The sequence below is a fragment of the Synchiropus splendidus genome, chromosome 10, assembly GCF_027744825.2.
Source record: "Synchiropus splendidus isolate RoL2022-P1 chromosome 10, RoL_Sspl_1.0, whole genome shotgun sequence".
Lineage (NCBI taxonomy): Eukaryota > Metazoa > Chordata > Actinopteri > Syngnathiformes > Callionymidae > Synchiropus > Synchiropus splendidus.
This window is the reverse complement of record NC_071343.1, coordinates 15,529,484-15,545,147: the sequence shown is the minus strand read 5'-3', so window position 1 is coordinate 15,545,147 and position 15,664 is coordinate 15,529,484. Positions and strand designations below refer to the sequence as shown.

The following is a 15,664-nucleotide window of genomic DNA, read 5'->3' as shown; positions in this document are numbered from 1 at the left end:
TTTGCCATAAATGTTGCTGAGTGTAGTGACATAATAATTTTAATGGCAAAAATATACACACAGAATTATAAATATATGTAAATAAAAGTTTTCCTTTATGGAAAATTATTCAGTTAGTGCTGAAACTAAGAAAATATAACACAAGGAATGCTGTTGTCATACACTTCAAAGTACATCGGCATTTAGTAACCTACAAACTACGAGTTTACTATGCTCAATGGCGTCCATGTAGCCTCCTCTTGTTGCTTTGAAAGAACTTTAGTCGAGCTGCGTGCATGTTAACCAACAGTGGTTGCACTGCGCTGCCCACCTGTAGAGAACAACAATAATTAGATATTTAATATAACAGTATGCTGTTATGCTTCAGCTCACAGTGCAGCTGCTGGTTGAGTCTCTCCAGTGAAAGCAGAATCTTCTGCTCTTCTAAAGACATCCGAGTCTGTTTGTATCGCCCAGCAGCTTCCGTGACGACCGGACGCTTCCGGTCCTCTTGGCGACGCCCAAACATACCTTGAAAAAAAAATCATTTAATTTAATGAACAAAGACTGCGATTGGAATTGCTATCTACCATCCTTGGAGGCCAGCGCACTGCGGACACAGTGCCACAGCTCCGATATTTCATCATCCGTAGGCGTGTGATTGACGCTCAGGCTTCTTCCCTCCTGTATCGTCCTTCTACACCCAACATCTCGGTTGGCTGCTGTTACCACTTCAATCCCCACAGATGGATCTTCTGTCTCCTGAAGTCTGACCTGCTCCTTCCGGGAGACCTTGGGACTTCCGCTCCAGGTGCATGGTGGAATCTTCACCTCACTTTCCAGAGTCAGAGGCATGTTGACCTGCACCCCTACATTTGCCCACCCTTGCTTCATTTGAGTATACAGGGGGGATCGTACCGGGATCCTGCTGGGGCCACGTCTGGGGTACATCGGCCAGTGGCAGTCGCTTTCTGCTTTGCTCTGTTGCTTACATTTGTCCTCCATATTCACCTCATCATTCCAACGCACCTTCCTGACGACAGCCTTGGTAGGACCATCTTTTTTTGCTTTTTTCTTGGCCAGTTCAACGCTGTCTTTGACTCCTGAAGCTAATTTTGTTGACTCTAAAACGCTCTCTGAAACAAGAGCATCCTCCTGAACATATTTTGCAGCCACTAGAGAAGCTGGGATTTTGTGTTCATCCTCATCTGCATACAAAGGGCATCTCACCTGCTGCATCCACTGTGTATTAATGAGCTTTAAACTTTTAGAATGTCCAACGTTGCCGAGATGTTTTCTGGAATCATTAGATTCCTTGAGAAGCCATCGGTTTTCCTTCCCAGCGTGTGGCTCTTGCACCACAGACAAGCTTTGTTTCAACTGTTTGCTTGAAAGGTTCAAGTTATTACTAAGATGCACCACAGGTGTGAAAGTAGCCGGTCCTGGCGAGTGTAAATAATTATTTTGCTTCATCAGATGTGGATTTGCTGAAGCCAGCTTTGACTTAGAATGATGTCGAGATTTAGGTTTCGGTTTTTCATCCTCCAAACTGTCTTGGCTTGAAAGGCTGGGGGACCTGGAGCAATCCGACCAATGGTCGCCCTAAAACACAGACAAAATTTTAGCCACCGATTGAGGTGTTCAGTACATAAGATATAGATCTACTGTAGTCTTGGGGTTAGGATTCGGTGGTCTCACCACTGAGGCCTGGTTTCGATTCCTAGTGAATGAATTCAGGTTCAGGTCTTTTAAGCTTTATTTGCGAGTGTAATACAAGAGTCGAAGACTAGGTGTAAATAATCCGCATAGATCAGCATTTTTCAACTGCGGTGCCGCTCCCCTTCCCACACACTGACAGCGAAGAAGCCGCTCAAATGCACAACTTCCAGCTGTTTTTAAACCTGATGCACCTGTAAGTTGACCACACACTTTCACAACAGAACAAGGGTTAGGGTTAGGGAGTGATCCTTGTAGGGCCCGCACCACAGAGCTAACAGCTAATGTGACGTCTCACTTCAAAACTTTATTGATACTCATTGACCGTCAAAGTTTACTTTGTGGTTTAAAAGTTGGCAAAAAACTAAATGCACAACAAAATAAATGTGAAGAGAGAAAGAATAATTGTTTTTACGAAGCAAGTTCAGGCAAAGAATGCTGAGGATTTGTCTGGAAACTCATACGTACAACAAAAACATGCAAAAGAGAAGTGATAAAATCAAACAGTTATTTAAAGTAGAAAGTAAATAAATAAATAAATCATGATTTATTTTGCCATATTTCCCACCCCTGTCTGGACACATTTGAAACAAATTTTCTGCAATTTGTTTCTGCAAATAGCCTGGCAAAATAACAACCGAGTGTCAGCAGCTACAGTTTATCACAAATTAATAGGGATTTTCTTCAGGACCTTACGCACAAGTACGCTTTGGCCAAGGCTCCTTTAATGGTGTGCCTCTGTATTTTTTCAATGAACCAGGGGTGCCGTGGCTAGAAAAAGGTTGAAAACACTGGCCTCTATTCTTCTGCAGTTCAAAACACATAAAATCTTAAAAAACATCATATAGTTATATGGTATAATAACCAATACGGATAAATAAAAGCACAGGTTCTGATTGAGGAGGAAGGATAATATTGTCAGAGGAATAAACAGGGATGTGCGAAAGCTAATTTAAGTTTGTTAGCGATTGATGCCAACTACACTCTGTGATACGGAAACAATAGGAGGCGCATGATATTTCAAAGTGGGCTACTCGGATGGGGCCAAGCTTATGAGGTTGTTCTAACCATCTAAAATCAACCCAAACAAAATAAAAAACTTAGTGGATGTTTCACTTGACTGTCCTGATCTTTCTTATTAAGTTGCGGCCCCCAGGCCGGACTTTGAGCATCCCTGAACTCGATGGAAGTCAGTATAGTACATACTATTCTTCTGACATTTCAACTCTGTAATAGCTCTCACCTGATACCTGGATGGTTTGGATGCCAACGGTGGTTCAACTGAAGCACAGTGTCTAAAATACAAAGACAAAAACAAGCACTAATGTGTGATATTTTTCTCAGCAGCTTCTCTGACATGCTAGCTTCATATTTTCGATGGAGCAAGTGTCCAATGACTCACCCATATGAACTCCAGTTGTTTTGAATTTCATTGAGAGCTTCTTCAATCGTTGGGATCTTTCTCCTAAAAGCTGTAAAATCAGAGAGTTCAGAAACGGGTGACAGTCACAACAGGAAGTTGAGATCACCAACTTTCTCGACGTCTCTCAGGCGAAGCTAGATGAGCTCTTTGGAAGCGCTCGGTCGCTTCTTGTAATTGCTGCCTCCGTTGCTGTAAGATTCGCTCTCGTCGCTGCTGCTCCAGCAGGTCTCGCTGTTTCAGCTTCTTTTCCTTCGCTCTTGTTCACAAATGAAGACGTTCAAATGGTTTACTTCATTGGCAAAGCCACAATTAAGAAATGTATTTATATAATATACTGGTATATACTGGTAGTTAAATAGGTTTTAGAAGAATTTTTGCTAAGTTGAGTAGGACTGGCAAAAATGCTACCGACCAAAACGTAAAATTTGTACACAAAACGTTCTGATTTTCACATAGACAGTCCTGGATGAGACAACAAATATCTTGACGAAATCGTACCTTTTACGCCGATTACTTTCTTGACTCAGCTGCCTCACTCTAGCTAAGTACATGTACGGCTGTTGTTGCATTTTAAGTGGAAGCTGAGTCAGCCTCTTTCTTAGGTTTTATACCACAAAAGAGAGACTACCATTGCATTTGTTTTAAGCTATGTTGGTACTTCATGTCCAACAGGTCTCCTTCTGTGGGGATTTCTACAATGAATGTCGCTTTTAAGTCAGATCAACTTTATGACAAGAATTCTTTGATGTTTCAAGCATAATAAAGTGTTGCGTCTTTTAGACTTCATATGTTGTTCAAAGCATTTGGTGAAGAAAACAAAAGGCCGCCTGGAAGAGTACTGTAAAACGTTCACCAAATGACTGTACACTCAGTATAATGACCAGAAATTTGACAGCAAGTAGCAGTAGAACTAGTAGTTTAGTACCTCCAGAGAACTGGAGGCTAAAGAATCCCTTTCAGATTCAGGAGTCAGACCAACAGGGTGTAAACTGAAGTAAGATTTATTGCGCAAATATCAGTGCATCCATCGGACAAACCATTAGATCAGATTGTACAAATGCAAACACAAATAAAAAGAGAAAGATAATGGTAAACGGCGCACAGCCTCTTTAGTACTCCTCTCCTTCCTCATCTTCCTCAAAGGAATCAATGCCAACTTCTTCGTAATCCTTCTCCAGCGCTGCCATGTCTTCTCTGGCCTCGGAGAACTCTCCCTCCTCCATCCCCTCCCCCACATACCAGTGGACAAAGGCCCTCTTGGCGTACATGAGGTCAAACTTGTGGTCCAGGCGAGCCCAGGCCTCGGCGATGGCAGTGGTGTTGCTCAGCATGCACACCGCCCTCTGCACCTTGGCCAGGTCTCCTCCTGGGACCACAGTGGGGGGCTGGTAGTTGATGCCCACCTTGAAGCCGGTGGGGCACCAGTCCACAAACTGGATGGTGCGTTTGGTTTTGATGGCAGCAATGGCCACGTTGACATCTTTGGGCACCACGTCACCGCGATACAGCAGGCAGCACGCCATGTATTTACCGTGACGGGGGTCGCACTTCACCATCTGGTTGGCTGGCTCGAAGCAGGCGTTGGTGATTTCTGCAACTGACAGCTGCTCGTGGTAGGCTTTCTCTGCAGAGATGACTGGGGCGTAGGTAGCTAGTGGGAAGTGGATACGAGGGTAAGGCACCAGATTGGTCTGGAACTCAGTGAGATCCACATTCAGGGCGCCATCGAAGCGAAGGGACGCTGTGATGGAGGACACAATCTGGCTGATAAGGCGGTTGAGGTTGGTGTAAGAAGGGCGTTCGATGTCCAGGTTCCTGCGGCAGATGTCATAGATGGCTTCGTTGTCCACCATGAAGGCACAGTCGGAGTGCTCCAGGGTGGTGTGGGTGGTCAGGATGGAGTTGTAGGGCTCCACCACAGCAGTGGAAACCTGGGGAGCTGGGTAGATCGCAAACTCAAGCTTGGACTTCTTGCCGAAGTCAACGGAGAGACGCTCCATTAGCAGAGAGGTGAAGCCTGAGCCAGTGCCTCCACCGAAGGAATGGAAGACCAGGAATCCCTGGAGACCAGTGCACTGGTCCGCCTGCAAAATGGATGATGGTGCAGATTGAAATGATCTTCAGCTGCCATTGGATATTGGAAATTAGTACATTTGATGATCCCAAAATGGCACGACGAGAGCCTCCCTTTATTTAGTTAAATATATAGTAAAGAGAAAAAAATGTTGTCCAAATCTCGCTTCCAACTTAATTTATAGTTTATTAAGAGTTTCCCTAGAAATGTCCCTCACAACAGAAAGTGACTCCGCGACCCACCAGATCAGAATCACAGATCTAGTCCATCAAACTAGACATTCTATGTGTCTGCTGTATATTTCCAGATACTGGTTCAAAGTATTTAACGTTGTGAACAAGTATCTGATATAACTTATATATTGCATATATGTTATATATATATTATATTATCCAACAATGGCAGCGTCATAAACTGAGACAAGATGCGACATATCGGATTAGCCAAGTGTCAAGTGTCATGAGATATCTAATGTTTCTTACCAGTTTGCGAATCCTATCGAGGACAGAGTCAATGATTTCTTTGCCGATTGTGTAGTGTCCACGGGCGTAATTGTTGGCTGCGTCTTCCTTTCCTGAGATCAACTGCTCCGGGTGGAAGAGCTGGCGGTAAGACCCAGTCCGGACCTCATCTGGCGATTCAAAAGACAACTCACTCAAAACCTATTATCGTTGGACTCAAAACAAATGTTCAACTTTCAGTACGGACCGATCACCGTGGGCTCCAGATCGACAAAGATCGCCCTCGGGACATACTTCCTCGCCCCGGTTTCACTGAAGAAGGTGGTGAAGGAATCATCGTGAACCTCTGAGTCCTGTGTTCTTGGCATCTGCCCATCAGGCTGGATTTTGTGCTCCAAACAGTAGAGCTCCCAGCAGGTGTTGCCCATTTGGACACCAGCCTGGCCAACATGGACTGAGATGCATTCACGCTGGAGAGATGAGATTGATGCAATTAGATGAAGAAAAAAGAACGTAGTGTTGAAATGACAGGGATGAGGGTTCTTGCCAAGATCTCCCTGGATTACTGTCGGACACAAGTGCAAAAAGCCCTCCAGGAGAAATGAAGGAACGCCTACTTTCTCAATAATATCTTGATTTACTCCACAATTCTGTTAGTTTTATGAGAATGTCAAATGATAAGTGATGGGACAAGAAACAGCCAGGGGAAGACGAAAAACTTGATCTCATAAGTATGAGGATGTTTGGGTTGTCTTCAACCGTTGATGATTAAACCTGTGGGAAAACGTAATCCCTTCCATCCATCAATATCAAACTTTATTGACAGATGCTTTGCAGAACAAAAAGACGTGTCAATAAAGACAAGAGAAGTCAACCTGTTTAACAATGCCCTTCCCTTTAACCCTGAACGCTCATAGACATTCATCTCATAGATACGCTCAACAACTGTTGTGTTGAAGTTGCCGGTGGTTGAAGCTGTTCTCATCAGACAGTCTTCAGAATGGACTGATGTGTGTGGTGATCTGCAAAACGAGTGGCCAGGCCTGACACCTCTCCTCTGCCAAAAAGCTCCAACAAACGTGAAGCAAAAGAAAACATGAGTCATCCCGCCAGTCCACCTTCCTCCTTTGCTCTACAGCTTTAACAAAGCAAACAAAACGAGTTTCACTCGTGTAGTGTCAACTCATGACGCCCATGACTCTACTAGTTTCCTGCTTCTCAGTCTGTTAACCACCTGTTTTAGGTTCAGGTGAAAAACCTGAAGAAGCAGTTCCATTCCATTCATTCGCCTAAGCAAAACCATAAAGCCATTTTTTGTGACACGGTTCTATCTTTACCATCGCCTCAGTGTTCCTCCACTGAGGCGTCACATTGACAGGCATGTGTACGAATGTGTGGTGTGCGTGGAAGACATTCAGAGATTATTTTACCTCACATCACACTGAGATCTGCCAAATCCCACTAAACCCACAGCCTTTGATATATTTAAAACTCCTATATATACTGGATGTCAGTGACTGGCCTCAAGTGAAGCCTCCAAAAAGTGATCTGGGTGTTTGAAATGCTATTTTCGGAGGGCAAGTTAACCTGACACCAAATGACTTTGGGACTGTTCTAAACGGTGGCCATCCTGAAAGGGATCAGTCAGACGTTTACCGCGTCGTAGTGGAGGGAAGCGACAGAGATACTAACATGCGACATCATCAGTTTCAAAGTTTCCATAAACAAGTTCAACAGGATGTATTGGTGTGTGAGTGTCAATGGATTCTGTTGGGCTGGCAGGAGACGGCCACAGTTATATGTGTTATTACAAGCTAATAATGAGCAAACACCTATAATTATTTGTGATTCACACTAAAGTGAGGTCAACGGAACAGTCTCACATGAAAATGGACATAAACACCTGCTTTATTTTATTAATATTAAAGTCAAACCAAGGTAGTCCTTGCTATCTTTGCCTTGTCAAAAATAATCCGACCTCATTTTGGGTGCCAAAAATACCCCCAACCAATTATCTCCACAAGTTCAAGTCTCTTTTTATGTCAGAGTATTTCTGCAGGCACGCAGAGAGAAGCTAGAACACCAGTTCGTGGAGCACATAACCAAATATTTGCTGACACAACCTAAAAAAAACTGTTTACTTAGTGCGCAAAACACGTTTGTAAAGAAGTTGAATGATGTTCTACTCACCATGGCTTCAGCTGAGTCGAGTGAGTGAGAAAATAAAAGAGGATTTCTGAGCGTAAAGGTGTATTTTGGGTCGTTTCTTCCACTTCGACCGACAATGTGGTTCGAGTGAGAAAGTCGTGTCAGAGTAACGTCAACTGTCACCAGCTTTTTCAACGGCAGGCCACGCCCACTTGTCAGTTTCCAGAACGCGCAGAGGGAGCGCGCACGTCACTGAAACGCATCTATTGAAATGGAATTAAACAAGTGACTATTTATTTATAGATCTAATGCAACCTTTTAAAAGCAGTATACTTGAAGTTCATTTTATCAAGTACACTTGAGTATAAGTGTAAGTGCAGTGTACCACCGACCAAATACTTCTAGTTTCCTAAAATAAAACTAATTTAAAAATAAAACTCATCTAATATTCTACGTACTAAATTGGAACCTTTTAAGTTTAAAAAAACTACATTTATACTCCAAACAGTATACGCCAAACAATATACTTGTACTTCACTAGAAAGTATACTAGTCTTATGCTTTTTCAGACTAAATTGGAACATTTTTGGTATACTTTCAAGTATTCAGTAAGTACACAAGACAAATGCTTATATTATTCATCCACATTTCAAATAATTGATGTACGTTTTACGGACTAATTGTGGTCAAAATTATTGTAAATCATGTACCCCATTCCAAGGAGTACACATTCACTTCCCAGCTGTGTACAGATACTGGTACTAGTACATCAAGAACTAATAACTACAGTACAATACACCTATGGTTGACGGCAGAGGGTCACACTCACTGTGACCAATTCAATGAAAACACCAATCAACAATAGTCAAATGAGAACAAAACAATAACAGCACAAAAGTGTGTTACAGTAACAACAAATGTCTGCCCCCAGTCATCCACTCTCATGATCCTTCACACAGTTTGTTTCTGGATCGCCTCAATAATATACTTTAAAAAGTAGTAAACTTGAAGCTAACTTTATTAAGTATACTATAGTATTGTTGTATCTACACTTCAGTATGCAACATTCAAGTATATCAAATGCAGTGTGTCAAAAGTAAACTTCAAGTATACTTCCTCAGTTTTATTATAAAATAAGTATACTCAAAGTACACTTGAATAAATTACTTTTTACTAGGGGAAATCATAAAATGGACAACTTCAGATATAATAACATTGAATAAATCAATCAATAGATAAATAAGATGTGTGTGAAGTGAGGTATTGTATGAGGAAGTCAGGAGCATGAGAAAAGCGTGTGCAGGGCATGTATGAGGGCAGAGGGGAAGTGTGTTGTAGGAGTGACACAAGGTGAGCGTGGGGTTACGTTGGAGCTCATCACCCATCTCCTTCATATTTGCTGATAGTATGGACCGACAGCTGATGTTAAGGGGGAGTCTGTGGGGACCATGAAGTTTGTTGATGATACAGTGATATCAAATGAGAGGAAGGACAAGCTGCGGGGATGGAGACAGAAAACGCGAGAGAGACAGGAGGTGCAGTGAAGAGGCGTGATGCGATGTAATGACACTTCAATAACATAATAATAATATAGATATCACAATGAAGCACAATGAAGACCATCGTGTACCAACGTTTTATTTTTAACAGAGGTCCATTATACAACTATATAGGTCCAGAACTTTTATTGTCTATTTTCCTCCTTCATAAAACGATCGAACTTTTTAAGCGCGAAGTCGTTAGTTACAATGTTTTGACACTAGATCGCAGTGTTGCTGCACGTTACAAGTCTCGATAATTTAAGTGTCAACAAAACATGGCGTGACGCAGTTTTATAGACTTAAACTTAGGTAAACTAGCCTTAAAGACTTAAAAGAAACGCTTATGGTGAGAAGGGGCATTAATATACGAACTGCTTCATAGTTATTTTTCAACGCGCATTGAACAACAGCGCCCCCAAATGCCCAATAGATCACAAAATAGATAAGTTCAAAACCCCTATTTGACAGTTTGTCCCTGAACTTGAAGTGTAATTAAGCTGTCGACAAACATTCGGTGGTGCGTCTGGATGACATATGACATGGTGACCTGCAATAGCTGTGAAGATAAATACTAGTATGTATGCCACATTTTTCACTACACCGTAATGATGTCACTGTGCCAGTTAAGTTAGGTGCATTGTCACTGTGGACTACGATTTTTAGTAAAGAAATGTATGAAATATAAGTACAATCACTCATAAAGGGAACCAAACATAAGCAAAAATAATTTGATTTGAAATGAATAAATGTTTAACTTTAACTTGTGTTTAACTATATATATATACAGAGAATAATTAAATGGTCACATATGGACCCAAGCAAAAACAGAAGTAAAAACATATTGGTATAAACACTAAATGATTTGTGGAAGAATGGCCCTGGTTCTCAGAGCGAACTACACAGGATAGATACATGTTGAGCACAAAAACCGTAGTCCTCCTTTCGTTCACATTACCTTCTCTTCTCGGGGGCCGACGCTTGCAGCCACAGCTCCAAGAACAGACAAATCAATGTAAACAGAGACAAGGAAGTAAATTCAAAACACAAAAACGTAGTGACGTATACATGAAAATAAACTGGGAAAGTGGAAATAATATATTGCTACAGAGCCCCTGTCCCACTGTGTCCATGACTGATGTTTTTTCTTTTATTTTTTCATCGTTAGGTAGAGTTTCTATCTAATAAACAATGAATGTAGGTCACTATTGCCACAATTGAAGGGTGTGCACCTGACAACGGAGAAGTATAAATCTTCCCTGTAAAACGTCAGTGTAAAACATGAGCCAGTTTAAAAAAAAAAAATCTATCAGCTTGACATGTAATCCTGATATTTTTGAAGCAAAACAAACTATTACAAGAGCTTTATATTTTTTTATTTAATATATGAATGTGGATTTACTTCAGACATGCAGAGAAAACCAACATCAAAGGACAAACATTGATTTACAGCGCAGGGAACAATGTGGTATCACTGTAGTCCTCTGGGCAGCCACCTAAGAATCCCTTTAACAAGAAATGGGGTCACACTCTACAAGTTTTCCAACATAGTCACAGAAAAAAAAAAACACATTTGTGAAGAGCCGTAAATCCCCTGGGCTTTTCCTTCTACAAAGGAAACAGGACACCAATTCATGGATCAATTCCAAATTATGACCTGCTTGTCGAGCGTGTGGTTGGACTTGTTTTAAAGTCACCTTTCTCAGACTTTTTTGGCTGTTTGCTTTAGATACTGCTGGTTCTTTCTGCAATACAAGCTGCCACGGAACGTTTCTGTCTTGAAGACAAACAACGGTAAGCAAACCAGGATTTAGACTGACAACATTGAGTCAGCATATTTGGTGCTCGGATGACTGTGACTCTGAGGCACTTCGTGTTTACACCATCCACTCAGCTGACGCCGCATGATGTGACACTGTTGTAATGAATGTCTCCACAGCAGATGGGTGGATTTCTAAGTATTATTGTGATTGTCATAGATTCGTTGTGGGGGAAGCTATTGGCAGATATTTGAGGGGATTAACTGAAATTTCAATAAACACTCATGAGCTGTTATGATCTATGATCCTCTCAGAAGTTCCCAGAGAAAATTTCTTCAGCTGCTTTGATCTGAGCTCCGCCTCCTTTCTAAAAAGGGTGTGCCATATTTTGCCACTTTCTTCATTGATCTTGCTAATTTGGATCAAAAAAGAAGGTGATAGTTTTGACAAGTAGACGTCCTGCTGTTGTTTAGATTTATGAAGAGGCAGAGGAGCAAAGCTAATAGCTGGAAAGCTAGAAAATACAAAAGTTTAAGCAAATTTACAAGATTTATTTTTACACATTCTGTTATTAAATGTGCCTTTCTGGAAACCTCAATTGTTGCAGTGCATTATGGGACATGGTGCTCATGGAATATCTCAGTTTTCTGAAAACTAAGGCATCTGGAGGAGAGATGAGGACGGTAGGCATGGTTCTGAAAGGTGGTTCTGGTCAAGTAGTTCTGAGGCATTAGCTTAGCAGTGCAACAAGTGGCTCCCTCAACAAAAGCGAGTTGGTTGACGTGGTTTGGCAGAGGGAGACGGGTCTATTCAAGGCGGGAGGCCAACTTAAATGAGTGAATGAATAGTTAGTGGGAAAAAATAGGCTTTGACTGGAGAGTGGAAACGGTATAAACTTATGAGAATTTGGGCGGCCTGATTTTAGGTGCTTTAAATGAGCCTTTGGGGTTGGTTGAAACCAGTTCACTTGCACTATACTTAAACTGTTACTTGCTTGAACTGTTGTCTCCCTGTGCTACTCACCAGGTTGAACATAAATGTAGCATCCATCCTGCGCCCAATGAAGTTCAAATTATTTTCACTACGAACATTGTCTTTAGTCTAACATGACGGCTATTGTTTACATCAAAGCTCATATTATTTGAAAACAAAGAAGAATGAGGGAAAGTACACTAAATGTCAGTGTAGAATGTACTTTTCTAAATGATCTAGCTAGTATTACCAAATCTTTCAATGGTATATAAAAGCGTCGCAATCGAAACTGCTGCATCCAAACATAATAGTTAACCTTCTTTGGTGCCATGTGAATTGTGAGTGTGTGAACGTGGAATCACATTCGCAGCACAACACACTGCTACACTCACACACTTTCACACAATGACTAGGGTGTTGACCTCCTTCTGCATTGTCTGATGTGGCATCTTATCGCGGTTTCATCAGTCGGTTCTCTGATTACCGCTCAGATCAAATCACAGTTTACCTTACGGTGCTGCTATATAAGAGGCGGGCGACACGACGCTCGCTAGCACAACATCTTCTTTCGCTTCCTGAACGTTGGAGAAGAGCCGTGAAGAATGGTGAGCTTCATTCCTCTGTATTTGTTTCACAGCTTCGAGAGTCATGGAAAGATGTTTTTGTCAGTCAGTCATATTTCACTGTTCCATGTTGAAATTTTAATGAAGTGCAGCAAAGCCTGCTTTATTTTCCATAGAGAGGAACCAGACACCATGTGTAACCGATCGGTGCTGCTCACTTTCTACAGCGCGAGTGTATCTCCATTCATGTGGGCCAAGCTGGGGCTCAGATCGGCAATGCATGCTGGGAGCTGTACTGCCTGGAACATGGTATCCAACCCGATGGACAGGTGCCGTCAGATAAGGCTGTTGGAGGAGGGGACGACGCCTTCAGCACCTTCTTCAGTGAGACAGGAGCAGGAAAGCACGTCCCGAGGGCCATCTATGTGGACCTTGAGCCCACGGTCATAGGTCAGTGCCTCCCAGTCATCATGGGTTTTTTTCTGTTGACCACATATGTTACACCAAATACCCGTGTGGGATGTGCCCAAGTGGGTTATCAGGTCACTTTTTGATACAAAGCATAGGAACTGATGTTTGCAAGGAAAAAACATCAGTGAGTGTGTGCTTTTTCTTGAGTCGTTCACAGAGAGCTCTTGAAATTGATGCAATTGACGATGAGAAACTGTTGGTTTTGCCTCCCAGATGAGGTTCGTACTGGTTCTTACCGTCAGCTCTTCCACCCGGAGCAGCTGATCACAGGAAAAGAGGATGCTGCCAACAACTACGCCCGCGGCCACTACACCATTGGCAAGGAGATTATCGATATGGTTTTGGACCGAACTCGTAAATTGGTAAAGAACTTGAAGGTTGTTATGGTTCAGCAAACGATAAACTTACAAATCCCTCACAGGCGGACCAGTGCACTGGTCTCCAAGGGTTCCTGATCTTCCATTCCTTCGGCGGAGGCACTGGTTCTGGGTTCACTTCCCTCCTGATGGAGCGACTCTCTGTCGATTATGGGAAGAAGTCCAAGCTTGAGTTTGCGATCTACCCAGCTCCCCAGGTTTCCACTGCTGTGGTGGAGCCCTACAACTCCATCCTGACCACCCACACCACCCTGGAGCACTCCGACTGTGCCTTCATGGTGGACAACGAAGCCATCTACGACATCTGCCGCAGGAACCTGGACATCGAAAGGCCCACCTACACCAACCTGAACAGGCTCATTGGGCAGATTGTGTCCTCCATCACAGCCTCCCTTCGCTTCGATGGCGCCCTGAATGTGGATCTCACCGAGTTCCAGACCAATCTGGTGCCTTACCCTCGTATCCACTTCCCGCTAGCTACCTATGCCCCGGTCATCTCTGCAGAGAAAGCCTACCACGAGCAGCTGTCGGTGGCTGACATCACCAACGCCTGCTTCGAGCCGGCCAACCAGATGGTGAAGTGCGACCCCCGTCACGGTAAATACATGGCGTGCTGCCTGCTGTATCGCGGTGACGTGGTGCCCAAAGACGTCAACTCTGCCATCGCTGCCATCAAAACCAAACGCACCATCCAGTTTGTGGACTGGTGCCCCACCGGCTTCAAGGTGGGCATCAACTACCAGCCCCCCACTGTGGTCCCAGGAGGAGACCTGGCCAAGGTGCAGAGGGCGGTGTGCATGCTGAGCAACACCACTGCCATCGCCGAGGCCTGGGCTCGCCTGGACCACAAGTTCGACCTCATGTACGCCAAGAGGGCCTTCGTCCACTGGTATGTGGGGGAGGGGATGGAGGAGGGAGAGTTCTCCGAGGCCAGAGAAGACATGGCAGCGCTGGAGAAGGATTACGAAGAAGTGGGAGCTGATTGCACAGGTGTGGAGGATGAAGGAGATGAATATTGATACTGCGGAATGAACAACTGCATGGCTGTGAAACTGTGGAGCTTCTCAAAAAGCCCATAAAGCATCAACCCTGTAGCTGTCCATTCATCTGGCCACAGCTCAATGTCAATTAAATGTGATGAGAATTATACATTACTGTTTCAAGATGGCTGGTCATCATTCAATTGATTTGACATGACATTCCAGTTAGTTATGAAAGGTTATGAAGCTTTTGAATTGATCCCTAAAAATAAACTTTTGTATTATATATTAATTTCTTATTTAAGTATGTTTGAATGACTCTTCAAGCACAAATGGAACACAGCTACAGAATTATTATAGGATGAATGTACTACAACCAAACACCAGTCAATCAAATAAATTACTTGTTAAATCTATGATACCAATGAAACGTCACCATATCAATGGAGTAATCTACTTTATTGAAAAATATCAAACCATTTTGTAGGCCGTGAAAGGATGTTTGTGGCCATTATGTCGACCATGTTTCAGAGGTGAAATACCTCAGAGCCATCATCATCGTTCAAATGAATTCAAGACTCACCTTGAGAGCAATTTCCTGAGTATTTAAATCTTACATACTGATATAGCAGCTACACAGTAAAATAAAAATAGTGAAAACAAATCTGAAAATTGCTGTCTCTCTCCACATGCTCTGTTTTATCCTGCTTGCATTCGAATCAACTTCAAGCATGGAAGACCATAATAGGTCCCTTTAAAACACTGTATCACTTTTAGGCTGGTAATCAACTTTGACAAAGTTTGGAAACACAATCACAGGAAGTTCTGTACCAGAGGCAAGTGTTCCTTCAAAACAAAAGCACCACTTGCTTCAACAGAACATTGGAATTAAAGTTTGACTTGTGTAGCACATGGCAGGAGGTATGTAGAAGTACTGTACAATAAACAGAGCATTAGTTAAACTACAACTAAAAGACCCAATACCAGAATCAACACTTATGTTTGCTCTTACCAAGTTCAACCAGACATACTTAAAGTAACAAAAGTCACTGTATCAGTTTAAACCTCGTGAGATCTCTTCTTTGTCCAAATAGTCCCCTCCCTTTTGTGCACCTCCCCCCGCTATCCTGTTACATGAGGAATGTGCCTTATGAAAGAGCTGCTATGTCTATTCTATATGGCATTGAGCTGTCAGAGCGAGG

At 42.7% G+C, this 15,664-nt stretch overlaps 2 protein-coding genes and 1 pseudogene across 2 annotated transcripts; 1 reads left to right on the top strand and 2 right to left on the bottom strand.

Moving 5' to 3' along the window:
• Positions 1-35: 35 nt before the first annotated feature.
• Positions 36-3,791, bottom strand: LOC128765701 (uncharacterized). The gene is made up of 7 exons (XM_053876680.1): positions 3,617-3,791; positions 3,229-3,374; positions 3,098-3,167; positions 2,939-2,990; positions 570-1,581; positions 373-510; positions 36-310 (listed from the first exon to the last, which is right to left on the bottom strand). The coding sequence occupies exons 1-7, from the start codon at positions 3,685-3,687 to the stop codon at positions 279-281; spliced, it is 1,521 nt and encodes a 506-aa protein (XP_053732655.1). The 5' UTR covers positions 3,688-3,791; the 3' UTR covers positions 36-278.
• A 312-nt stretch (positions 3,792-4,103) lies between these two features.
• LOC128765702 (tubulin alpha chain-like) lies at positions 4,104-7,983 on the bottom strand. Its single transcript, XM_053876682.1, has 4 exons — positions 7,844-7,983; positions 5,901-6,123; positions 5,675-5,823; positions 4,104-5,202 (listed from the first exon to the last, which is right to left on the bottom strand). Exons 1-4 carry the CDS (start codon positions 7,844-7,846, stop codon positions 4,228-4,230), a joined length of 1,350 nt encoding a protein of 449 aa, XP_053732657.1. The 5' UTR covers positions 7,847-7,983; the 3' UTR covers positions 4,104-4,227.
• A 3,736-nt stretch (positions 7,984-11,719) lies between these two features.
• LOC128766273 (tubulin alpha chain-like) lies at positions 11,720-14,501 on the top strand (annotated as a pseudogene).
• The last annotated feature ends 1,163 nt before the right edge of the window (positions 14,502-15,664 follow it).

Bases quoted from the DNA above. Each gene is read 5' to 3' on its own strand.
- LOC128765701 (XM_053876680.1), bottom strand. From the start codon at position 3,687: ATGCAACAACAGCCGTACATGTACTTAGCTAGAGTGAGGCAGCTGAGT. The intron at 2,991-3,097 runs GTGAGTCATTGG...TTTGTATTTTAG, and splicing joins AACAACTGGAGTTCATATGG to ACACTGTGCTTCAGTTGAAC. The intron at 311-372 runs GTGAGCTGAAGC...TGTTCTCTACAG, and splicing joins ACTCAACCAGCAGCTGCACT to GTGGGCAGCGCAGTGCAACC.
- LOC128765702 (XM_053876682.1), bottom strand. The intron at 5,824-5,900 runs GTCCGTACTGAA...TTGAATCGCCAG, and splicing joins TCTGGAGCCCACGGTGATCG to ATGAGGTCCGGACTGGGTCT. The intron at 5,203-5,674 runs GTAAGAAACATT...TCCATTTTGCAG, and splicing joins TCGATAGGATTCGCAAACTG to GCGGACCAGTGCACTGGTCT.